Source organism: Lithobates pipiens, unplaced genomic scaffold (genome assembly GCF_037356315.1).
Source record: "Lithobates pipiens isolate NorthernLeopardFrog02 unplaced genomic scaffold, aLitPip1_a1.2 Scaffold_8, whole genome shotgun sequence".
Lineage (NCBI taxonomy): Eukaryota > Metazoa > Chordata > Amphibia > Anura > Ranidae > Lithobates > Lithobates pipiens.
Genome location: NW_027507903.1, coordinates 678,726,775 through 678,753,363, shown reverse-complemented (window position 1 = coordinate 678,753,363; position 26,589 = coordinate 678,726,775). Strand labels below are relative to the sequence as shown.

The 26,589-nt window shown below is 44.5% G+C and overlaps 1 protein-coding gene across 1 annotated transcript; it reads left to right on the top strand.

Moving 5' to 3' along the window:
* Positions 1 to 10,009: 10,009 nt before the first annotated feature.
* Positions 10,010 to 22,608, top strand: LOC143962029 (E3 ubiquitin-protein ligase TRIM39-like). The gene is made up of 2 exons (XM_077471371.1): positions 10,010 to 10,278; positions 20,323 to 22,608. The coding sequence occupies exon 2, from the start codon at positions 20,325 to 20,327 to the stop codon at positions 21,960 to 21,962; it is 1,638 nt and encodes a 545-aa protein (XP_077327497.1). The 5' UTR covers positions 10,010 to 10,278; positions 20,323 to 20,324; the 3' UTR covers positions 21,963 to 22,608.
* Positions 22,609 to 26,589: the final 3,981 nt, after the last annotated feature.

Genomic DNA, 26,589 nt, shown 5'->3' with positions numbered 1-26,589 from the left:
TGAATGAGCTGGCATAACAAACCCCCATTGTTGGGTCCACCAAAGTGTTGGGTTCACTGAGTACCCTTTCCGGACCATATGTCTGTGGGATTATTGTGGAGATGTTATGAAGAATCACTGACCGGCGCGCCAGAACACGGAGCCACAAGGGAGGAAACAGGAGGGGGAGGGGAGGATCTGAGGGCAGAGCGCCGTGAAATGAAAGCAAACAATGAAGACATGTTAAAGGCGACTTCCATATCACACAGTGTGACATCACCGAGCCCAGAAGACGCAGCATACGCTATAAAGGAGGAGAATATACTGTGTACCCAGGGGCGGACTGACCATTGGGCCACTCGGGCACTGCCCGAGGGCCCCATGCCACTAGGGGGCCCCATCAGGGTTGCCAGCCTCAGCAAAACCAGGGACAGTATGTAAAAATGTGTGTTTTTTTTTTACATCTGTCTTTAAAATGTCCCTTACCGACATCTTTTTGGTCTAAAAATCCCGACATTATAGCTACCCCACCTCTCCAGTACCTTCTCGGCCAATAGAAATATGTGTGTGTATACTGTGTGATTGCATACTGTGTGTGTTTGTGTATACTGTGTGGCCCCATAATCTCTGATTGCCTGGGGGCCCTATAATCTCCTATTGCCTGGGGGCCCCATGAGTTGTCAGTCCGCCCCTGTGTGTACCCCATCTTTGTGTGTTTTTACCTAAAATCCTCCAATCGCATCACATCAACCAGTCCACCTCCATATCACCCCCTATAGACCAGAGCCGTTCTTACATCTCTGCTATAGGACCACATCGCCCCCTATAGACCAGAGCCATTCTTACATCTCTGCTATAGGATCACATTGCCCCCTATAGACCAGAGCCATTCTGACATCTCTGCTATAGGACCACATCGCCCCCTATAGACCAGAGCCATTCTGACATCTCTGCTATGGGACCACATCGTCCCCTATAGACCAGAGCCGTTCTGACATCTCTGCTATAGGACCACATCGCCCCCTATAGACCAGAGCCATTCTTACATCTCTGCTATAGGACCACATCGCCCCCTATAGACCAGAGCCATTCTGACATCTCTGCTATAGGACCACATCGCCCCCCCAGGCATGTACTGGCCATTGGGACTACAGGGAGTTTCCCGGTGGGCCAATGGCTCAGTGGGCTGGTTTCAGTGACAAAGTAATGGCTGCGCGGCTTGCCCTCAACTTCAAGCAGTGATGTGAGAAAGATGAGAAAAATACAGAGGAGAATAAGTGAAATAATAAAAGAGGTTAGTGAGGACTCCTTATGTTATGCTACTTATGTTTTTTCCACAATTACATACAGTGGTGTGAAAAAGTGTTTGCCCCCTTCCTCATTTCCTGTTCCTTTGCATGTTTGTCACACTTAAGTGTTTCGGAACATCAAACCAATTTAAACAATAGTCAAGGACAACACAAGTAAACACAAAATGCAATTTGTAAATGAAGGTGTTTATTATTAAAGGTGAAAAAAAATCCAAACCATCATGGCCCTGTGTGAAAAAGTGATTGCCCCCCTTGTTAAAACATACTATAACTGTGGTTGTCCACACCTGAGTTCAATTTCTCTAGCCACACCCAGGCCTGATTATTGCCACACCTGTTCACAATCAAGGCATCACTTAAATAGGAGCTGCTTGACACAGTAAGGTCCACCAGAAGATCCTTAAAAGCTACACATCATGCCGAGACCCAAAGAAATTCAGGAACAATTGAGAAAGAAAGTAATTGAGATCTATCAGTCTGGAAAGGGTTATAAAGCCATTTCCAAAGCTTTGGGAATCCAGCGAACCACAGTGAGAGCCATTATCCACAAATGGCGAAGACATGGAACAGTGGTGAACCTTCCCAGGAGTGGCCGGCCGCCCAAAATTACCCCAAGAGCGCAGCGACGACTCATCCAAGAGGTCACAAAAGACCCCACAACAACGTCCAAGGAACTGCAGGCCTCACTTGCCTCAGTTAAGGTCAGTGTTCATGCCTCCACCATCAGGAAAAGACTGGGCAAAAATGGCCTGCATGGCAGAGTTCCAAGGAGAAAACCACTGCTGAGCAAAAAGAACATCAAAGCTCGTCTCAATTTCTCCACAACACATCTTGATGATCCCCAAGACTTTTGGGACAACATTCTGTGGACCGATGAGACAAAAGTGGAACTCTTTGGAAGGTGTGTGTCCAAGTATATCTGGCGTAAAAGGAACACTGCATTTCATAAAAAGAACATTATACCAACAGTAAAATATGGTGGTGGTAGTGTGATGGTCTGGGGCTGTTTTGCTGCTTCAGGACCTGGAAGACTTGCCGTGATAAAAGGAACTATGAATTCTGCTGTCTACCAAGAGATCCTGAAGGAGAATGTCCGACCATCTGTTCGTGTACTCAAGCTGAAACGAACTTGGGTTCTGCAGCAGGACAATGATCCTAAACACACCAGCAAGTCCACCACCGAATGGCTGAAGAAAAACAAAATGAAGACTTTGGAGTGGCCTAGCCAAAGTCCTGACCTGAATCCTATTGAGATGTTGTGGTATGACCTTAAAAAGGCCGTTCATGTTCGAAAACCCTCTAATGTAACTGAATTAGGACAATTCTGCAAAGATGAGTGGGCCAAAATTCCTCCAGGACGCTGTAAAAGCCTCATTGCACGTTATCGCAAACGCTTGGTTGCAGTTGTTGCTGCTAAGGGTGGCCCAACCAGTTATTAGGTTTAGGGGGCAATCACTTTTTCACACAGGGCCATGATGGTTTGGATTTTTTTTCACCTTTAATAATAAACACCTTCATTTACAAATTGCATTTTGTGTTTACTTGTGTTGTCCTTGACTATTGTTTAAATTGGTTTGATGTTCCGAAACACTTAAGTGTGACAAACATGCAAAGGAACAGGAAATGAGGAAGGGGGCAAACACTTTTTCACACCACTGTATAGTTTTATATACTGTTTTTGTGCTTGTTTGCAAAATTAAAGGGGGCTGGTCTGGATGAAGTCCAGGGCCAAATTGTTGTCCCAGTCCAGCCCGGTTGTCCCCTATAGACCAGAGCTATTCTGACATCTCTGCTATAGGACCACATCGCCCCCTATAGACCAGAGCTATTCTGACATCTCTGCTATAGGACCACATCGCCCTGTTGTGAATTCACAAAGAAATACATTTAACATTCACTGGCAGAGATGAGAGATTTCAGTAGGCCTCACAAATGAAGTGAGATATTGCTCTTGAAAAGCAGATGAGCTTATTTTCTCTTTTACAAGTCTCAAATAAATCAACTATTTAAGGTTTTTACAAGCAGATGTTGGGGGAGAGATTTTGTTGTCAAAGACACCATAAAAACATTTATCTGCCTTACACACGATCGGAATTCTCGTTGGAAGAAGCCCTGATGGTTTTCCCGACGGAATTCCGAAGGAATTCGGCTCAAGCTGTCTTGCCTACACACGGTCACACCAAATTCTGATCGTTTAGAACGCAGTGACGTTCAACACGTACGACGGGACTAGAAAAGGGAAGTTCAATAGCCAGTAGCCAATAGCTTCCGTCTTGTAGTTGAATCTGAGCATGATATTTTTTGGAGTGTCGGAATTGCATTACACACGATCGAAATTTCCAATAGAAAGTTTTTCCGTCTGGGGAAAATTGAGAACAAGCTATCAATTTTTGGCTGGCGGAAATTCGGGCAGCTAAATTCCGATGGAGCGTACGCACGGTCGCATTTTCCGATGAAACGCTCTCATCTGTCTTTTTCTGGCCGGAATTCCGACCGTGTGTATAACAGTCGTTAAAACCTGAATAGCTGGCTATGGTGGAGGATGGGATTGACCAGTTTGGTGTGATTTGGGCCCCATGGGATGCCTCGACCTTTGGACTCCCACAGGTGCCCTTGGTACCCCTAGCCACCCGGTCGGTGTCCATCTCCTAGTGCTCCCTGACCTTCTCACTCCCCAATGCTTTGTATCTTGTCGGTACTTTGGGTCTTTTTATGCTGACCCATCGGCCACCCGAAGCTTACCGTATCTCATGAGGAAATTTATAGTGGTACGTAACCCTCTTTTGTCCGATGTTAGTCATGTTATTGAAGCTCCAGTTCAAGACCCCAACCCCTGCATTACGGCATATATGATGTCTCTCAGTCTTTCTTTTTTATTTTTATATTGTTTTACGTAATATTTTTCTGTTGTTTATTTCCTTTATGCGTTCTGTTTTGCTTTATTTTCTTTTAGTTATTTACTCTTATCCTTGGGCTGCTACTGTATATCTGTAGCCACAATGCGGTTATATCAGTCTCTCCAATATGGTATGCTCCAGACTTTCTTTGTCTATTGTCAGTTCTGTATATTTTCATTTTCTGTAAAAAAAAATTCTCTCAATAAAAAATACAATAAAAAAAAAAAAAAAAAAAAAAAAAAAACCTGAATAGCTAGAACAAATATCCCATTGTTTCAGTAAGTAAGATGGCTCACTAAGCAAAGTCGCCAGTATTGTCTCAGCTTCTCATAAGACAATGGCAGGAGACTTCAGTTAATTATACGCTAGAGCAGTGATGGCGAAACCTTGACACCCCAGATGTTTTGGAACTACATTTCCCATGATGCTCGTGCACTCTGCTGTGTAGTTGAGCATCATGGGAAATGTAGTTCCAAAACATCTGGGGTGCCAAGGTTCGCCATCACTGCGCTAGGATGACAACAGTTACAGGAACCAATGTGAAATGACAAATACATATGATATGGACATATAATATGTTATTTCGCAATGGATGTTATAAGAATCAAGGAAAATATACCAGAGTCATCCATATCTTTTATAAGTCATTCAAATTATATGTGATATTTGTAGGTCACAAAATGAATATTATAATTTTTGTATCTAATGGTCTAAAGAACTTTTTATAAAGAAAATACATATATATATAATCTGTGTCCTTTCTAAATGGACTAAATTTTTATAGATATACATTGATATACATATATATATAACCATTTTCTATAATAATTATGTTAAGCATATTTTCTATTATGTCGGTTACTAGCATCCCTGAACACTAGAGATATATTAGTTAGAACATATACTTTTTTTTCTCTCTGTAAAATGTATAAATGTTGTGATTGTAATATACGTTTGTATAAATTAATAAAAAAAAGAAATTAGAAAAAGTTAGAACATATATATATATATATATATATATAAAAAAAAAAATAATACACATTATAAATATAAAAAAATATTAACTTAAAGAGATAAACACAAAACACATGTGAGACACCTGGTGGTTGAAGGTGCTATTACCTTAAAAATCACACTCCCGAGAAAGGTTAATTATTAAATTTTGCCTGCCGATGAGGAGGGAACACGTACCTTTGTGACAGGACTTAGTATCATTTTATGATCTTATTGTTTAAGAGGATATTTAACCACTTGCCGACCAGCGCACGCCGATGTACGTCGGCAGAATGGCACAGGCAGGCAAATGGGCGTACCTGTACGTCCCTTTAAATTTGCCGCCCTGCCATCAGGAGCGCGCCGCCGGCGGCGCGGACCCGCGGACTCGATCGCCGCGGGCGTACCCGCGATCGTCTCACGGAGCGGCCGAATGAAGAAATGCCGTTGTAAACAGCATTTCTCCATTCTGCCTAGCAACTAGTGATGCTGATCTCTGCTCCATGTGATTGGAGCAGAGATCAGTGTTCACTAAATTAAAGCCCAGCCCCCAACAGTTAGTAACACACCCCTAGGAACACTTAACCCCTACACTGCCACCCACGGGTTAACCCCTTCACTGCCAGTGTCATTTACACAGGAATCACTGCATTTATATAGCACTGATTGCTGTATAAATGACAATGGTCCCAAAAATGTGTCAAAAATGTCCGATGTGTCAGCCATAATGTCGCAGTCACAATAAAAATCGCTGATCGCCACCAATACTAGTAAAAAAAAATATTAATAAAAATGCCGTAAAACTGTCCCCTATTTTGTAAACGCTATAACTTTTGTGCAAACCAATCAATAATCGCTTATTGCGATTTTTTTTACCAAAAATATGTAGAAGAATACGTATCGGACTAAACTGAGGGAAACAAATGTTTTTTTATATATTTTTGGGTGATATTATATCATAAAGTAAAAAATAATGCGTTTTTTTCAAAATTGTCGCTCTATTTTAGTTTATAGCGCAAAAAATAAAAACCGCAGAGGTGATCAAATACCACCAAAAGAAAGCTCTATTTGTGGGAAAAAAAGGACGTCAATTTTGTTTGGGAGCCACGTCGCACGACCGCGCAATTGTCAGTTAAAGTGACGCAGTGCCGAATTGCAAAAAGTGGTCTGGTCTTTGACCAGCAAAATGGTCTGGTCTGTAAGTGGTTAAGAAACAAGAAAGATGCCATAAGGGAGGAAGGCTCGGGGAGCCACCCTGAGAAGGGACACTGGGAGATGCACACACTCCCAGACAGACTGACACCCATGCACCATGCATGAATACATCTTTTTACATTCGTGAAGATTCCTGCTCCTTGGAACAATCCAGACTAGTAGCCATCTTGGATTGGGTAATTATGCCATGTTGATTATATCTTCTACGTTCTCTCAAATATTGATGTATTGAATATTCTGCTATTGATAATCGTTCTCCCGAATCAATAACCGCTTTTTAGATTTTTTTTTTCTCTAAATTAAATTTTTCCTTATATATTTCTTTTTTGCACAGTTGCCACTTTTATTGACAAACAAACGTCTAATTTATTTCACATTGTTAACCACTTACTTACCTGCAGTATAGTAACGGTTGAATGTGTGAAATACAGGCGTTCTGTTTAATTGTCAATTATCTTAAGGTTATTGATTCCACCGAGAAGTTGTCATGGTGATATTACGTTCAATTTACTACACTCCCATTTGGTGGGTGTTTCCGTTCAATTTCTAGCTGTTCATGTAATGCAATCTGTATTTTAATTTCATGTAAATATTTGTTTTTGTCAACCGATAAATGTAACTATTTTGTATGATCACTTGTCTCCGTGAATAAGTTTCACATATATAGACTGTGTCATATAGATTGATTTTGTATCTTAAAAATATCCTCATTAAAAATTACTTAAATACTGTGCGGGAAACTGTCCTTAAAAAGCACAACAGCCCCCTATAGACCAGAGCCATTCTTATATCTCTGCTATGGGACCACATCGCCCCCTATAGACCAGAGCCATTCTTATATCTCTGCTATGGGACCACATCGCCCCCTATAGACCAGAGCCATTGTTACATCTCTGCTATGGGACCACATCGCCCCCTATAGACCAGAGCCATTCTTACATCTCTGCTATGGAACCACATCGCCCCCTATAGACCAGAGCCATTCTTACAGCTCTGCTATGGGACCACATCGCCCCCTATAGACCAGAGCCATTCTTACATCTCTGCTATGGGACCACATCGCCCCCTATAGACCAGAGCCATTCTTACAGCTCTGCTATGGGACCACATCGCCCCCTATAGACCAGAGCCATTCTTACATCTCTGCTATGGGACTACATCACCCCCTATAGACCAGAGCCATTCTTACATCTCTGCTATGGGACCACATCGCCCCCTATAGACCAGAGCCATTCTTACATCTCTGCTATGGGACCACGTCGCCCCCTATAGACCAGAGCCATTCTTACATCTCTGCTATGGGACCACATCGCCCCCTATAGACCAGAGCCATTCTTACATCTCTGCTATGGGACTATGTCGCCCCCAATAGACCAGAGCCATTCTTACATCTCTGCTATGGGACTACGTCGCCCCCTATAGACCAGAGCCATTGTTACCTCTCTGCTATGGGACCACATTGCCCCTATATACCAGAGTCATTCTTCTATCTCTGCTATGGGAGATCACCGAAAACGCACTTATTCAGGGAAACCTATCCCACACCTACCTAACAACCCCATCATATCATTCCCTGCATCTATTACTTTTTGTATCACCACCCCCCTCCCTTTAGAATGTAAGCTCTATGAGCAGGGCCCACCAGTCCCTTCTTTATTGAACTGTACTGTGATTGTGCTGTCCCCCCCCCCCTCTAAATTGTAAAGTGATGCGTAAACTGTTGGCGCTATATAAATTGTTAAAAATAACAATAATAATAAAAAAACTTGACGTGTTTCGTGGAGTAGGCTTTCGCAGGAGCAGGTGCAATATGTGTCACTATAAAAAAACCTAACCTAACCTGTCCACCTTTAGGAGATCCCTGAAAACTCACTTATTCAGGGAAGCCTATCCCACACGCACCTAACAACACCATCATATCATTCCCCACATCTATTACCGTTTGTACCACCACCCCCTCCCTTTAGAATGTAAGCTCTACGAGCAGGGCCCACCTGTCCCTTCTGTATTGAACTGTACTGTAGTTGTGCTGTCCCCCCTCTACATTGTATAGTGCTGCGTAAACTGTTGGCGCTATATAAATTGTTAATAATAACAATAATAAAAAAAACTTGACGTGTTTCGTGGATTAGGCTTCCTCAGGAGCAGGTGCAATATGTGTCACTATAAAAAAAAACCTAACCTAACCTGTTCACCTTTAGGAGATCCCTGAAAACTCATTTATTCAGGGAAGCCTATCCCACACCCACCTAACAACCCCATCAAATCATTCCCCGCATCTATTACCTTTTGTACCACCACCCCCTCCCTTTAGAATGTAAGCTCTACGAGCAGGGCCCTACGGTCCCTTCTGTATTGAACTGTACTGTAGTTGTGCTGTTTCTCCTCTACATTGTAAAGATCTGCGTAAACTGTTGCCGCTATATAAATTGTTAATAATAACAATAATAATAAAAAAAACTTGACGTGTTTCGTGGAGTAGACTTCCTCAGGAGCAGAAGCAATGTGCGTCACTATAAAAAATTTTTTTAACCTAACCTATCTACCTTTAGGAGATCCCTCAAAACTCACTTATTCAGGGAAGCCTATCCCACACCCACCTAACAACCCCATCAAATCATTCCCCGCATCTATTACCCTTTGTACCACCACCCCCTCCCTTTAGAATGTAAGCTCTATGAGCCGGGCCCTCCTGTCTCTCCTGTATTCTACTGTACTGTAATTGTGCTGTCCCCCCTCTACATTGTAAACGTCTGCATAAACTGTTGCTGCTATATAAATTGTTAATAATAACAATAATAATAAAAAAAAACTTGACATGTTTCGTGGAGTAGGCTTACTCAGGAGCAGGTGCAATATGTGTCACTATAAAAAAAAACCTAACCTTACCTGTCCACCTTTAGGAGATCCCTGAAAACGCACTTATTCAGGGAAGCCTATCCCACACCCACCTAACAACCCCATCAAATCATTCCCCGCATCTATTACGTTTTGTACCACCACCCCCTCCCTTTAGAATGTAAGCTCTACAAGCAGGGCCCTCCTGTCTCTTCTGTATTAAACTGTACTGTAATTGTGCTGCCCCCCCCCCCTCTACATTGTAAAGCTCTGTGTAAACTGTTGCCGCTATATAAATTGTTAATAATAACAAAACTTGACGTGTTTCGTGTTGTAGACTTCCTCAGGAGCAGGTGCAATGTGCGTCACTATAAAAAGATATCTAAATAACATTACAATCTAGTGATGAAGCAATAATAGAGGAAGGCGAAGGGGAAGGGGAACAAAAGCCCACCCAAATGAATGTGTACCCTTCCCTGGTTTACTCACACATCAACTCAAAGGTCAACACATAGTGCTGTGGGCAGAGGGTCAACTGGGGATGTCTGTGCTGGGAACTGTGGGAGTACTGCCCGTGAACACCAGGCATATATGAGAGGACATCACTGAAAGAACGGTCACAGCGCTGGTATGTTCTTACTCTTTTATGTACACTATGTATTGTGTAATACCCTCAGCCTATACCTCATTAAAGAATATGTTTTCCAAATAAAAAAGAATATCAGTGTTGCTGTAGGAGGTTGTATACATCGTACAGATGCACCATTTCACAGGCAGGGTCAGGACATCCCTCAGACATGTATGAGTGTATTAGTGAATTGTGTTTGTATGTATAGTGGAGATGAAGATTGTGTTATGAGGAATCACCGACCAGCGTGCCAGAACACGGAGCCAAGTCTGAGCACGCTACACAACGGAGGAAACAGGGGGGGGAGGGGGAGGATCCGAGAGCAGAGCTGGGAAATGAAACTAAACTCGGTGAAGAAATATCTGACTTCCATATCACACAGCGAGATATCACCGAGCACCAGAGGACGCAGAGTCAGGTATGAAGGATGATAGTATATCCAATTCTTACCTACAGTATCTGACAAAAGTAAGTACACCCCTCACATTTTTGTAAATATTTTCTTCTATCTTTTCATGTGACAACACTGAAGTAATTACACTTTGCTACAATGTAAAGTAGTGAGTGTGCAGCTTGTATAACAGTGTAAATTTGCCGTCCCCTCAAAATAACTCAACACACAGCCATAAATGTCTAAACCGCTGGCAACAAAAGTCAGGACACCCCCTAAGTGAAAATGTCCAAACTGGGCCCAAAGTGTCAATATTTTGTGTGACCACCATTGTTTTCCAGCACTGCCTTAACCCTCTTGGGCATGGAGGTCACCAGAGTTTCACAGGTTGACACTGGAGTCCTCTTCCCCTCCCCCATGATGACATCACAGAGCTGGTGGATGTTAGAGACCTTGTGCTCCTCCACCTTCCGTTTGAGGATGTCCCACAGATGATCAATAGGGTTTAGGTCTGGAGACATGCTTGGCCAGTCCATCACCTTTACCCTCAGCTTCTTTAGCAAGGCAGTGGTGGTCTTGGAGGTGTGTTTGGTGTCGTTATCATGTTGGAATACTGCCCTGCGGCCCAGTCTCCGAAAGGAGGGGATCATGCTCTGCTTCAGTATGTCACAGTACATGTTGGCATTCATGGTTTCATGGATATTGTAGCAAAGTGTCATTTCTTCAGTGTTGTCACATGAAAAGATAGAATAAAAATATTTACAAAAATGTGAGGGGTGTACTCACTTTTGTGAGATACTGTGTCTGTAAGAGGCAGAAATCTTTCTATTGACCTCCCAATACATGGGACATTTTTCACATAGTAGGTAGACGAGGTTGAAAAAAGACACAAGTCCATCAAGTCCAACCTATGTGTGTGATTATATGTCAGTTAAAGGAAAAGTATGGGGAAAGCTTGTATGGCTGTACTTCTTCTGTGAATCACAGGAGTGCAGTCCGTTCTGCACTCCGGTGACTCGTTTTCAGCAGACAGCAGGGTGAAGCCCGCTGTCGTCTGATGTTACAGAGCTGGTCCAGGCTCAGGAAAGATCGCAATCATATGCTCGGGATCCGCTCACAGCCTTGGACTGGCATCCAGCTCAGCCTCTCAGCGAGCTGCTGAGAGCCTGAGCCACCCACTCCAGCCCCCTCCACAGCTCAGCGCTCCAGTGAGCGAGGGGCAGGGGGGGGGCAGAGAACCAATGACTGACAGTCACCAGCTCTCTCTGCCCAGGGAGCTGTGAGAACCAAGCGATCAGCAGTGTTTGATCGGTTCTCGGTCTCAGAGCTGGCGAGGGACAGAAGCAGCATCGGACCAATGTTGAATCCACCTAGGTAAGTACAATTGGGTAGCACAGTGGTGTAGTGGGTAGCACTTTCACCTAGCCGTAAGAAGGGTCGCTGGTTTCAATCCCAACCACGACACTACCTGCCTGGAGTTTGCATGTTCTCCCCGTGCCTGCGTGGGTTTCCTCTGGGTACTCTGGTTTCCTCCCACAATCCAAAGACATGCAGGTAGGTTAATTGGTTTCTGCCCAAAATTGACCCTAGTATATGAATGGGGCGCCCGGTGTGGAATGACAACTAACTTTGACCCTTAAAAATCTCCATAGGCAACGTTTATAAAAAAATAATTCTACAGGTTGCGTATATTGAGATGGGGTCTGGGGCTAAAATTATTGCTCTCGCTCTACCGATTGCGGCGATACCTCACATGTGTGATTTGAACACCGTTTTCATATGCGGGCGCTACTCACGTTTGTGTTCGCTTCTGCACACGAGCTCGGCGGGGCAGGGTGCGTTTACAAAATCCTTTTTTTTTTTTATTATTATTTATTTTAGTTTTTATTTTTTATCTTTAAAAAAAAAAAAAATGTGTGTCAGTTTTATTCCTATTACAAGGAATGTAAACATCCCTTGTAATAGAAAAAAGCATGACAGGACCTCTTAAATATGGGATCTGGGGGGTCAAAAAGACCTCACCTCTCATATTTACACTAAAATGCAATAAAAAAAAATTTAATAAAAGAAAAGGCCCTTCAAGAGCTATGGGCGGAAGTGACGTTTTGATGCTTCCGCCCTGCAATGGTATGGAGAGGGGTGGAGGCCACCTTCCCCTCACACGTCTCCATGCCACTGATGTGAAAGGATCGGCTCGCCTCCGCCATAAGCGGTAGAGGGCACCGGAGCGCGGCGGAATGGGGGGGGGGCCCTCTCCCGCCACCAATTAAAGTGATCTTGCAGCGAATCCGCCACAGAGACCACTATTATCGGAAACTGGACCGCCGGACGAAAAAGAGGAGCTGCTGCCATAACAACAATGTTCCTCTTTAACCACTTGCTTGCTGGGCACTTAAACCCCCCTCCTGCCCAGACCAATTTTCAGCTTTCAGCGCTGATGCACTTTGAATGACAATTGCGCGGTCATACAACACTGTACCCAAAATGAAATTTATATCATTTTTTTTCCCACAAATAGAGCTTTCTTTTGGTGGTATTTAATCACAGCTGGGAGTTTTATTTTTTGCTAAACAAACAAAAAAAGATGCAAAAAAAATAAAAAATCATGTTTAATAGTTTGTTATAAAATTTTGAAAACAGGTCATTTTTTCTCCTTCATTGAAATGCGCTGATGAGGCGGCACTGGTGGGCACTGATAGGCTGCACTGGTGGGCACTGATAGGCACAGTTAAAGCGACACTAATAGGCACAGATAAGGTGGTACCGATAGGCACAGATAAGGCAGTACTGATGGGCACAGATAAGGCGGCACTGATGGGCAAAGATGGGCACTGATGGGTGGCACGGATGGGTGGCACGGATGGGTGGTACTAAGGGGCACTGATAGGTACCACTGATAGATGGGACTGATGGGCACTGATAGGTGGCACTGATAGGTGGCTCTGATAGGTGGCACTGCTGGGCACTGATGGGCGGCACTGATGGGCACTGATGGGCACTGGTAGATGACACTGATGGGCACGGATATGTGGCACTGAGGTGCAGCACTGTTGTTGAGGCAGATTGTGGGCACTGATAGGTGGCACTGTGGGTACTGATGTATAGCACTGTGGGTATTGATGTATGGCACTGTGGGCACTAATGTATGGCACTATGGCCACTGATGGGTGGCACTGCTGGGTGGCACTTTTATTAATAACTGGCAAGGGGGAGGTGGGTACTGATAAGTTGGCCGTGATCGGGACTGATGTCCCGATCACAGCCGCCGGTGATCGGCTTTTTTTTTCTCCTCGCGCTGTCAGCGCGAAGAGAAAAAATTGCCGATTACCGGCTCTGTTTTGTCACATGATCAGCTGTCATTGGCTGACAGCTGATCACGTGGTAAGGGGTCGGGATCAACCCCTTGCTCGGATCCGTGATCAGGCGAGTCTCGTAGACTCGCCGATCACAGGGCGCTCAGGCCGCTCTATTGACGTTGTCCCAACAAAGCAGGTCTGCACTGTAGCCGTCATTCGGCTATAGCGCGGATCTCTAGTGGTTAAAGTCAGGACGTATATCGGCATGTGGCGGTCCGGAAGTGGTTAACCTATTCCTGCTGCAATACAAAGGGGTAATTAACACTGCCACCGACCGACACTGCATTAGTGATCGATAGCAGTATTCATTAACCCCTTGAGCTGAATTAGTGGCCAATGTCACTGTTAGTTAGATTCTTCATGCTGCATGGTTTTAAATTAGCATATCACAACTGACTATCTATGCTGGGGCTAATATTGCAGCTACTGCACCAATGCTTGGGATTATTGCAGAGACTAACACGAATACTGGGGGTTATTATTGCAGAAACTGACACCAATGCTTGGGATTAAAGCGGAGTTTCACCCAAAAATTTAACTTCCGCTTATCCGGTTCCTCCCCCCTCCAGTGTCACGTTTGGCACCTTTCAGGGCGGAAAGGGGGGAGGGGGGAGCAGATACCCGTATAATACAGGTATTTGCTCCCACTTCCAGATTGCCACAGAATCCGTGGCCATGTACGCCATGTACGGCCTCTCCTTCGTCCCCCTCGCTGTCTTTTGGGAGACACTATTTGTAGCTGCTGACTTTCATTTATTTTTTTATTTTTTCGGCGGAAGTCTGCTTTAATGCTGGGGATTAATATTGCAGAAACTGACATGTGGTCAGCCACATCCACTTATAAACTAGCAGAGGCTTCAACAACAGTTCCCACATCTTGGCCACTGCAAGACCAAGTACAACCCCCACCAAATGTGACAAATGTGGCGGTGGAAGGGGGGAGGGTTATCACGCTTTATGTGATAATGACTAAGCCCCTCTCCTTTCATGACATTATCAAAAAGGGGTGGAGAATGGGTGACCTTAAAATGATGCCCCTCCCCTGAAAAAGTTGATGGCCGGTGGATTCTGAGTATCACTCCCAGTCGGGTTGGCGACACTCCTGTCCCAATCCACTTGTAGGATCCGCGGAGGTACAACCTCAAACAGATGCTCTCCACAGCGTCCACAGACGATCCAAAGCCTCAACTGTGTGGTCAGGCCCAAAACTCTTCTCACAGATTAGTCCCAGAGCCTCGTAGCCTCCAGTCGTATACAGGGCAATCTTACCCTTCCGTGTATACGGCACTCCGGTGTCAGTTTGGACAGGTTTCACATCACTCAGACTAAAACCAACACTCGGAGCATACTTTCTCCAATCCGCCATCACGCTCACGAAGTGCACCATCTTTCTCTTCAAACCTCAGATACACTTTACTCAGCACTTCTTTATCCTCCTCTGCAGAGCGGGAACTCCTCCATAGCAGCCTTTTTATTCACAAATATTCAAAAATATATAAACATTTTAACCATAATAGAAAATTCCATAATATCAGTTGCTCCCACTTTGGTGGTCTTTGACGGCACTTCCCAACATAACTCCATTCCCCTTCCACACTGCAGGCTTTTGTGTATGAGGCCACCAGGCATGTCACACCGGCTCAGAGACAAACCCAGTCCAGTAGTGCCACCATTACCATCATCCAGTTAACTCGTGTTAACTAAATACATCGTGGGCCAATACCACCAATGGGTCCCCCACACTTCCATCTCATAGGTTACTTGCCACCATCAAAGACCACTACCGCCATCTCCTGGCTGCCATGACATGTCCATTTTCACATGAAATAAAGGGTGGGTGGTAAACTGTTCCTCTGACAAGATCCCCTACAGCGTTGCCCATGTCACCCCCCCTTGCTCCTTAAATAAACTAAACCCCACATATTCCCACTGTCTCCTCCAATCATTAATCCCCCAGCTTTTCACTATTTTGTTAACCCTTGCTGTTCCCTTACCTTGTCATGTTGTCCCTCTGCTAGTCCTTTTCATTCCCTCGCTCCAGGCCTCTCTTCCTTGTTGCTCTTACAGTAAAGAATCCTCTATGTAGGTTAAACCTCTTTTCTTCTAATTTTAATCAATGTCCACGTGTCTTGTTAAACTCCCTTCCGCAAAAAAAAGTTTTATCACTATTGTGGGGTCCCCAGTACGGTATTTGTATATTGAAATCATATCCCCTCTCAAGCGTCTCTTCTCCAGAGAGAATAAGTTCAGAGCTCACAACTTTTCCTCATAACTAATATCCTCCAGACCCTTTATTAGCTTTGTTGCCCTTCTTTGTACTCGCTCCATTTCCAGTACATCCTTCCTGAGGACCGGTGCCCAGAACTGGACAGTATACTCCAGGTGCGGCCGGACCAGAGTCTTGTAGAGCCGGAGAATTATTGTTTTATCTCTGGAGTTGATCCCCTTTTTAATGCCAATATTCTGTTTGCTTTGTGAGCAGCAGCTTGGCATTGCTGAGCCCATCATCTACTAGGACCCCCCAGGTCCTTCTCCATCCTAGATTCCCCCAGAGGGTCTCCCCCCCCCCAGTGTATAGATTGCATTCATATTTTTGCCACCCAAATACATTATTTTCAATTTTTCTACATTGAACCTCATTTGCCATGTAGTTGCCCACCCCATTAATTTGTTCAGATCTTCTTGCAACGTTTCCACATCCTGCGGAGAAGTTATTGCCCTGCTTAGCTTAGTATCGCCCGCAAATACAGAGATTGAACTGTTTACCCCATCCTCCAGGTCGTTTATGAACAAATTAAATAGGATTGGTCCCAGCACAGAACCCTGAGGGACCCCACTACCCACCCCTGACCATTCTGAGTACTCCCCATTTATCACCACCCTCTGAACTCACCCTTGTAGCCAGATTTCAATCCATGTACTCACCCTATGGTCCATGCCAATGGACCTTATTTTGTACAGTAAACATTTATGGGGAACTGTGTCAAATGCTTTTGCAAAATCCAGATACACCACTTCTACGAGCCTTCCTTTATCTAGATGGAAACTCACCTCCTCATAGAAGGTTAATAGATTGGTTTGGCAAGAAGGATTCTTCTGTAATTCCCAGGGATGTATTTTGGGGCCTTTTTAAATATTGGTGCTACATTGGTTTTTCTCCAATCAGCTGGTACCATTCCAGTCAGTAGACTGTCAGTAAAGATTAGGAACAATGGTCTGGCAATTACTTGACTAAGTTCCCTAAGTACCCTCGGGTGCAAGCCATCTGGTCCCGGTGATTTATTAATGTTAAGTTTCCCAAGTCTAATTTTAATTCTGTCCTCTGTTAGCCATGGAGGTGCTTCCTGTGATGTGCCATGAGGAAAAACACTGCAGTTTTGATTACTGAAGCCCCCCGATTCCCTCGTGAAGACTGAGGAAAATAATAAGTTCAATAGCTTCACCATCTCCCCATCCTTTGTAACCAGATGACCTTCCTCATTCTTTATGGGGCCAATATGGTCTGTCCTCCCTTTTTTACTGTTTAAGTACTTAAAGAATTTCTTGAGATTTTTCTTTGCTCTCCTCTATGCCTCTTTTCCCTAATTGGGAAGTGTCAAAAGGCCAGGCTGATCCTCTCCCCTGAGCATTGAGACTTGTTGGTTCTTCCTCACATTGGTAGTACACAGGACAATATAGTGCATTAGAAGTGTAAAGGCTACTTACCACCTTTCTGACAGAGCCAATCAAAATCCTGATAGAGCTGAGGCCGGTTGCCAAGGGCGATGGCTGCAAAGATAACGCCTTAGCCCTATGTTGGGTGCCAAACGTAGCAAGGCCCCAGACCTCCTTCGATCTAATAAGAACCTCCAGAGCCAAAGATAGCTGACATCCTTCTGCTTGTGGTGGGTTGTGAGGCATGGTGGGTGCAGAGTAGTTAAAGTTATTTGGCGCCAGACACTTCTTGAATGTAAAAAGTTTTTTTCTCTTAACAATCTTTTTTTTTTTGGGAAAGAGTGTTAGGGCCAGGACAACCTTAGGTAGTTGCATGATCAATTGGCAGATGCCGAGATTTCAATAGGAGGACAGCCATGCAGGGAAAGGCATCTAGCAAGACACCACATCTGTATGTGCAGGAATGCTGTCTCCTATGGCAACAGTCTTTAACAGTTCCTAACACAAACGTAACAGTTCCTTTCTCTTTCACTACAAACACTCCTTGTACTTCTTCAGCCTACTGAGCTCCCAGTCTCTCACTAGATCCGCTGATTTACTGCCACTGAATCCCCTGAGCTCCTTCAATCTTTATGGTGGTATCTTCCTCAAGCATAACCTATGGGTCCCTAGCTTGGCACTCTAGATACCTCTCAAGCTTCACCCACATTGGCTGTAATGTTGGTCTGATCGGTCCCTAGCTTGACACACAAGGCTGCTCTGCAATCATTACCTCCGCTGGCTGGGTCCCTGGCTTGATTCCCACTGAAGTTTCCCCATTCTTCACGGTCCCCAGTTGGTAAGAATGCTGCTCTGGTACTTGCTTCAGTTACTCATTGTGTTTTTCCTGGTAATAAGGCAGACAGTCTCTTACTGGCGTCAGCTTCCCCTCTGACTCTGACCACGACACGTTCTCCAGCCGGTAGAACCGTCACTTTTGGTTGGACTACAAGCCGCAGTCCCAACCCTGCGCTGCTCTCTTGCTTCTGAATAGGCCCTCAGAAAGCCTAGCAGCCAGATGTGCCCGGGATAGGCCCCATCTCCGGCATAACAGCCCGGGCAATACAACACATGTCCATCCAGACAGCTGTCCAGGTGGCACAGAACATAAATCACCTGACTCCACCCAAATATATAGGCTCTCCCAGCAGGCCAAGGGATCCAAGAAAACCCCTGCCCATTGACTGAGATACCCCATATACCTATAACCTGAACTTGTGTTGCCCTTCTCATATCTAGTACCACCAAGTAGCTCGCCACCCAGTGATAGAAGAGAAAAGTGCAACAGGGCCAAACTTGGGGAGAAATCAATAGATCTCTATCAATCAACCAGGATAACTACTCCTGCCAAGTAAATATGTGAGGAGCAACCCTGCCTAAACTTCAGGGTGTTACACAACATTGACTTATTCCCACCATGCTCATTCAGCTATCAGTCAGGGTTTCCATGCTGAAAGGTGAATGTAAACAAAGAGGCAGGAATTGGGTAAAAGAAAATAGTTTGAGGCCCCCCTAAACTCATACCAAAGCCTTTAAAAGAAGAGCAGCAGAAAAAAACAAAACAACCTGAAATACAAAAATACAATCTAAAAAAAATAATGGAAAAGTCCGCATGCTTGCTAAGAATAACTGCAAAGCCCAGGCAGCAGCAAATGTGTAAAAAGAGATTTAGCACAAGGAATGTGACAATCCCTCCACCATCGAGTTGCTGTTCGAATGAGGTCACCCACTGCCGTCCTATGCTACATGTCTTTACTGTTTGTTCTTTATGTGAGTAGGAACCTTTTATCTTACTAAAGCTTGGTTGATTTAAAGTAGAGAGCACTTTGATTTCTTTCTATTTCGCATGTCTATGGGGACCATTGGGAGATTGCTCTTTACATTGTTGGCCACTAGTCACCCTTAAAGCGGGAGTCCGCCGGGAGTTCCGCCGTTTTTTCTTTTTTTAAAGCCAGCAGCTACAAATACTGCAGCTGCTGACTTTTAAAATAAGGACACTTACCCGCCCAGCGTGCCCGCGATGTCGGCACCCGAAGCCGATCTCTCGATCGTCTCTCGGGTGCTGCCGCCGCCATCTTGGGTATGGGAATCAGGAAGTGGAGCCTTTCGGCTTCATTTCCCGGTTCCCTACTGCGCATGCGCGAGTCGTGCTGCCCAATAAGGATGGACCCGCTGCCTCTGGGATCTGTGTGTTTCCCAGCAGGCAGCGGGGGACTTTCGGAAAGGGGCGTAATCTATGCCCCTTTCTGCAGAGAGCTATCCCGGAAGTGGGTGCAGATATCTGTACTGTACAAGTACCTGCACCCCCTCCCCCCTGAAAGGTGGCAATTGTGGTGCTGGAGGGGGGGGGAGGATTCCAATGAGCGGAAGGTCCACTTTAGGATGGACCTCCACTTTAAGATTTCCTGTTAGTTCAGGGGTCATTCTCTTAAGGGGAGTGAGCAGGCAACTCGATGGTGGAGGGATTGTCACGCATACCTTGTGCTTCTGGAAAGTCCAAATGCTCGGTTCTGCTTACCAAGCATTTGGACTTTTACCATTTTTTGTATATTGTATATCGTATATTTGTGTTTCAGATTGGGTCTTTTGCACCACACTTCTTTTTTATATTGTTATCCTCAAGATGTTGTGATTAACCTTTAACTGTTCAGCTGGAAACGAATTGGGTGCATTTTATTGAGTTTGTGCCGATTGCACCCTTTGCTATAGTGTGGTGTAAATGCCCAAGCAAATTCAGCCTGGTAGCTGCAGGCTTTCACAGCCTACCCCATTAGTTGTCTATGTAGTGAGGTGAGAAAGCCCACTCTGTGGCTGACCGAGGACCATAAGGTCCTCGGTCAACTCTTTGTTAAACTTCCACTCCTGTGGATTCCTTCTCCAGCTCACAGCAATGACTGAGTCAGTATAACATGGGGCACAAAAGTGTGATCAGCTGACACTTTACTATAGAAGAACATCATGCTTAAGGTATTTATGTCCTGTAAGACCAGCCAACCACGATTTCATATTTTTGTAATTTCAGCAATGTCCGAAAATGTATTAAACACCTTAGAGCTAATCTTGGAGAATATTGATGACCTTTACGCCACATCTCCACATTTAGACACAGCATCTACTGATCTAAAACCTGAGCTGAAATGTTCCATCTGTGTAAAGATTTATACTGATCCTGTAATGCTGCAATGTGGACACAACTTCTGCCAGGTCTGTATTAATCGTGTGCTGGATAAACAGGAGGGGTCTGGAGATTACTTCTGTCCTGTATGTAGAAAACGGTTCAGGAGTCGTCCTGCACTGCAGAGAAACATAGCAATGACTACCAGAGCACAACCATATAAGAAGGAGAATGAGGTCTTCTGTACATATTGTGTGGACTATCCTGTATCTGCTGTTAGAGCCTGTCTGCACTGTGAGGTTTCTCTGTGTGATAAACACCTGAGAGTCCACAAACAGTCCCCAGAACACATCTTATGTGACCCCACCTTGTCCATGGAGAACAGGAAATGCTCCGTCCATAAGAAGATCCTGGAGTATTATTGCACTGAGGATGAGACCTGTGTCTGCGTGTCTTGCTGTCTCATTGGAGAACATCAAGGACATCCGGTGGAGATAATGGATGAGGCTTCTAAGAATAAAAAGAACAAACAGAGGAACATTTTGCAGAAACTTCTGCCAAAGAGTAAGAAGATGGAGGAAAGAGTCCAGAGTCTGCAGGAACACCGGAGGAAAGTAGAAGAAGAAGCCGCTGGTGACACCGAGAGAGTCACTGCCCTGTTTAGAGATCTCAAGAGACGTCTGGAAGACCTGGAGAAGAGAGTCCTGAGGGACATCTCCGGGAGGGCAGAGCGGATCTCCATCTCCATCCGGGATCTAGAAATAAAGAAGGAGGAGCTGTCCAGGAAGTTGCGTCACATTGAGGAGCTGTGTAACGTGACGGATCCACTGACTGTCTTACAGGAATCAGACACAGGTGACTTGTGTGATACTGAGGATGGAGATAACGAGGACAGAGAGAGACATGAGGAGCTCCTCCATGATGGAGGGGGTCTGGATGTGGTGGGAGTCTTACGCACATTACACACGTTATCTGATATAATAAGAGGGGTAAATGTATACTTTTATAAACAGAAAGCTGCAGACATATTATTGGATGTAAACACAGCTGATAATATTCTACAGATATCAGATGACAGGAAAACTGTATCCAGGTTAAATATAAACCAGAATCACCCCAAAAAGCCTGAGAGATTCCAGTATCCTCTGGTGTTGAGCAGTCAGAGTTTCTCCTCAGGGAGACATTACTGGGAAGTGGATGTCGGGGGGTCAGGGGAATGGAGAGTCGGGATGTGTTACACCAGTATAGATAAGACAGATTTAGAGGCAGGAATAGGAAAGAATAACAAGTCCTGGGGTTTTCTAAGGTCTAGTAGCAAGTATTTTGTGAGACATGACAAAAAATGTACCCTCTTATCTACAAATCTCTCCAGTAACAGAGTCAGGATATATCTGGATTATGAGGCCGGGCGGATCTCCTTTTATGATCTGTGTGACCCGATCCGTCACCTCCACACCTTCACCACCACCTTCACTGAGCCCCTCCATGCTGGGTTATGTGCAGCAAGAGGTTGTATAAAGATATGTGGGGGGACTAAGGAGATGTGAGGACTCCACCAAGAAACTGGTGACCTCACAGGAGGGAGGTTTGTCAGTTTACAGTCCAGGAAAATACACATCTTCTTTATAAAGGACATAAGACATAAGAAGGAAAGAAACTGCACTCTTGTATATTAGAGCTGAGCAGAGGGTGGTTGTGACAGACCTAGCCAGGGCACAGGCTTTTTGAGAGGACTGAATGCAAGCCTCTTGCCGACTGATTATGGGCCCTGGATTTTAAGGGGCACAGGGTGAATGAGAACCCCACTATAATCTGTGCTAGTCAGATTCAATGCTGTATATATGTATATATAATGTGTGTTGCCTCATGCTGTTGGGACACACACTGTCAGATGCTAATGTCATGAACACCAGCCACCTGTTTGTTTGCTTGTATAATGTAAATTAGTCTAGTCTGGCTTGTAATAGTATTCCACACATTGTTGTTTGGGCTAATTAACCCTGTGTTGATGTTTATGGTAATGTTTATTGAATTGTTAGTGAGCTAGGAGCCGAAAAGTCTTATCTCTCAGTCAACTAGTCTGAGTGTTGATTAGATAATTGGCTCGTGCTAATTAGGTTAGCTTTTAGTCACCCCGCTGTATATATATTTTGTGTGAGATCTCAAATAAAGGTCATTCCTGATGTCCTCGAAGACTGGTGTCGTCTAGTTCTTGGGGGTTCCTATAGCCAGATCCATTGGACTTGTGTTCCAGGACTTAGGAAGCAGTATATAGATGGAAACACTCAATCGGAGTGTGGGGGACATTCCGTCACAGTGGTGGTTCCATGAACTGCTCATCTAGTATGGTTTGGTATTTTTAAGTAAGTCATCATTTATGTGGCTTACAAGTGGGGTTGCCACCTGTCCAGGATTCAGCCAGTCTGCCTAAAACCCGGACACATTATTCAGATCGGGCTGTGGCTTCCCAAGTAACCGAGATAGTCGAGCATGAATCTGCGGGCGGCTGTCTGGGGGCAGGCTCGGCATCACTGGGGGGCTGGGCAATGATGTTAGCAGGAGCAGTTTGGCCACACCCACTGTGCACATAGGTACTACTCTCCTTGGGGCACCCAAAGGTGTCCCAGGTCTTTTATAATCCTATGGTGTATACTACGGGAGGAAATAAAATTGGCCCTGTGCCTCTAAAGTGTTTAGGTTTGGCTTGAAGAGAAGGTGGCAATCCTACTTACATGGTCTTTTATATGTCATTGTAAAGAGTGATGAGCTAAGGTTTGGGATGAACCCAGATTTGACCCAAGCATGCAGGATGTGATAGCAGGCTGCTTGCCCGATCAGCTGGACAATAATATGGTGATGGCAAAAAAGACTGATAATTGAAAACCTATTACCGCTGAAGCAATGCAGGCAACATCTTTACCAGCTACTGGGGCCGGTCATCAGGGAGATACCAGGAGATATTGTTTTGTGTGTCCTGATTTCTTCTTACATCTACAGATATAAGATTTTTCTGCCTGACATATTTTAATCACTTTCCACCCGTAGGCCGTCACATGACTTCACAGGACTTTGAGTGGGGATATCTGAAGCTACAGGCACCATCCAGATATCATCTTTTTCAGCCGGTGATTCTGTGCATCATAAGAACAATCATAGCGGTAATTCAGCCACTTGATCGTTCTTACAGGTGGCAGGAGAGGACGTCCCCCCCCTTCCGCCGCCCTCCGGTGCTTCTCCCGGCTCGCCCCTGCGATCGGCGAGCCAGAGAACTAATCAGTCGGCGACGGAAGTTTACCATAGAGATTGCTGGTGACCAGCTGGTCCCCAATCATCTCTTTGACCCTCGGGGGCCTGGGCGCAATTTTATGATGTCAAGTCTGGGCCGGCGTAAGTAAACAAAGCCGAGGACGTAGCTTGAAAGACAGAGAGAGAGTTTATTTTTATTTTTTTTGATCTCAGCCTTTCCAGCCTAAAGGAGAGATGTGGGGTCTTATAGACCCCACATCTCTCCATAAAGAGGACCTGTCACACACTATTCCTATTACAAGGGATGTTTACATTCCTTGTAATAGGAATAAAAGTGATCAATTTTTTTTTTTTTTAAAGAGAAAGTGTAAAATAAAAAAATAAATAAAAGTAAACACATACGCAAGTCTCGCCCACATATGTAAACGGCACTCAAATCACACATGTGAGGTATCGCCATGTGTGTTAGAGCAAAAAATGGTATCCCAAGACCTCCTCTGTAACTCTAAACAAGTAACCTGTAAAAAAAAATTAAATTGACACCTATAGAGATTTTTAAGTATCGAAGTTTGGCGCTATTCCACGAGCGTGCGCAATTTTAAAGCGTGACATGTTAGGTATCTATTTATTCGACATAACATCATCTTTCATGTTGTACAAAAAAAATTGGGCTAACTTTACTGTTTTTTACATGGTGCAGGAATACCTAGGGGCAAGGTCAGACTTGGACATCTTTCCCACCGAAAATCCTCTGGGTTACTGGGTCTTGAGGATGGATCACTGGCCAGAGCTTGCACAGTATGCAATTGAGATACTGGCCTGTCCTGCATCCAGCATTCTTTCGGAACGTACATTCAGTGCTGCTGGAGGCTTTGTATCCGATCACAGGGTGCGTCTGTCCACCGACTCGGTTGATCGACTGTCCTTCATAAAAATGAATCAGTCTTGGAATACCACCAGCTACCAAGCACCTGAAGCTGATGTAACCGAATATTTTTTTTTTTAAATGTCACATCCCTTCAAGACTGACTATGCTGATGCTGAGTGGCTATCCTGTTATGCTGACTGACTATCCTCTTCCTCCTCAATGATCCTGCTGATAGCTTGGAAGAACATTTTTGGTTCTGGGCGCCGCCACCTGTGGCTAAGGCCCAATTTTTCAGCCCCTGTTTAACAGGGGCATGTAATTAAAATTTTTGATGCAATACTTTGCAGCAGGGCTTATTCCTGCACTCCAACTAGAGTATCTGTGAGGGGTTTCAGTGTCTTGGCACCAGCACCGGTGCCTAAGGCCCAATTTTTAAGCCCCTGTTTAACAGGGGCGTGTAATTACAATTTTAAATGCAATACTTTGCAGCAGAGCTCATTCCTGCACTCCAACTAGAGTATCTGTGAGGTGTTGCAGTGTCGTGGCACCAGCAGCAGTGCCTAAGGCCCAATTTTTCAGCCCCTGTTTAACAAGGGCATGTAATTACAATTTTTGATTCAATACTTTGCAGCAGGGCTCATTCCTGCTCTCCAACTAGAGTTTCTGTGAGGTGTTGCAGTGTTGTGGCACCAGTGCCTAAGGCCCAATTTTTCAGTCCCTGTTTAACAGGTGCATGTAATTACAATTCTTGATATAATATTTCACAGCAGGGCCTGTTCCTGCGCCCACCGAGAGTAACTGTGAGGACTTACAGTGTTATGGCACCAGCACCACCACCACCACAACCACCAAAGGCCCAATTTTTCTACCACTGTTCAACAATGGCATGTAATTACAATTCTTGATATAATAGTTCACAGCAGGGCGCTCCAGCGCCCACCAAGAGTCACTTTGAGGGCTTACAGTGTTGTGGCAACACCAACACCTTGTTCCGCCATTTCTGCACAGCATATAGAACAGGCCCCTACTTTCAAACATCCAGCTTACAAACGTCTCCTACTTGCAAACTGGAGGAGACAACAGGAAGTGAGATGAAAAAAGACGGACGGCAAAACAAATTATACAGGGGTGATAACCCTTCCCTATGTTTTCCAAAAAGCTTAAAAATAGATTCTTTGACTGGAGCTACACTTTAAAAATGTACCAGTTGAAAATTACAAACAGATTCTACTTAACACAACAAACCTACACAGTCCCTGTCTTGTTTGCACCCCCTGTATACTGCTGTTCTGAGTATATAGGGCCTGGGGGCCCCATGCGTTTCCTTTTTTTATATTTGGGTATGGGGTTCCCCTTAATATCCGTACAAGACCCAAAGGGGCTGGTAATGGGCAGGGGGGCTACCTATGCAAGCAGTTTTAAATGACTTTTTTTCCGTTAGAAATGTCATTTTGTGCAGGGACTGTTCTAAACACGGGAAACACGTGGCACTTCACAGGCATACTACAGACACCCCCAGGCACCATATTTAAAGTAATATTTTACTTTTTTTTTTCACTTTAAGCATCATTAAAATCAGTGCTCCCGAAAAACTGCAGTTTTTAAAACTTTTTTTTTTTTTTGCATTGATACATGTCCCCAAACCCTTTTTAGGACAATAACTTGCATGTTAGCCTTTAAAATGAGCACTTTTGATTTTGACCGTTCGAGTCCCATAGACTTTAATGGGGTTCTAAAGTTCACACATATTTTCGGTCCGTTCGCAGGTTCTGGTGCGAACCAAATCGGGGGGTGTTCAGCTCATCCCTAGTGAGGAGGCAGGGCATGTACTTGTTTAGGATCCGGTGTCACTGCTATTTTTATAAGGTAGTATCTTGGTTTGTAAAGGCAGTTGCTGCTCACCAGAATGTGTTTATGTCCTTTGTGGCTATTGGACAATATATTTAGGTAAAAGTTTTCATGCTCAGCGTTCAGCTCTAAGAAATAAGATGAAACCATTTTCACTTTCAACACTCGATAATGTGCATGCAAAAAAAATCACGTCGGTGCAATTTCTCTGG

Excerpts from the sequence above, each read along its gene's own strand:
- LOC143962029 (XM_077471371.1), top strand. The coding sequence starts at position 20,325 with ATGTCCGAAAATGTATTAAACACCTTAGAGCTAATCTTGGAGAATATT.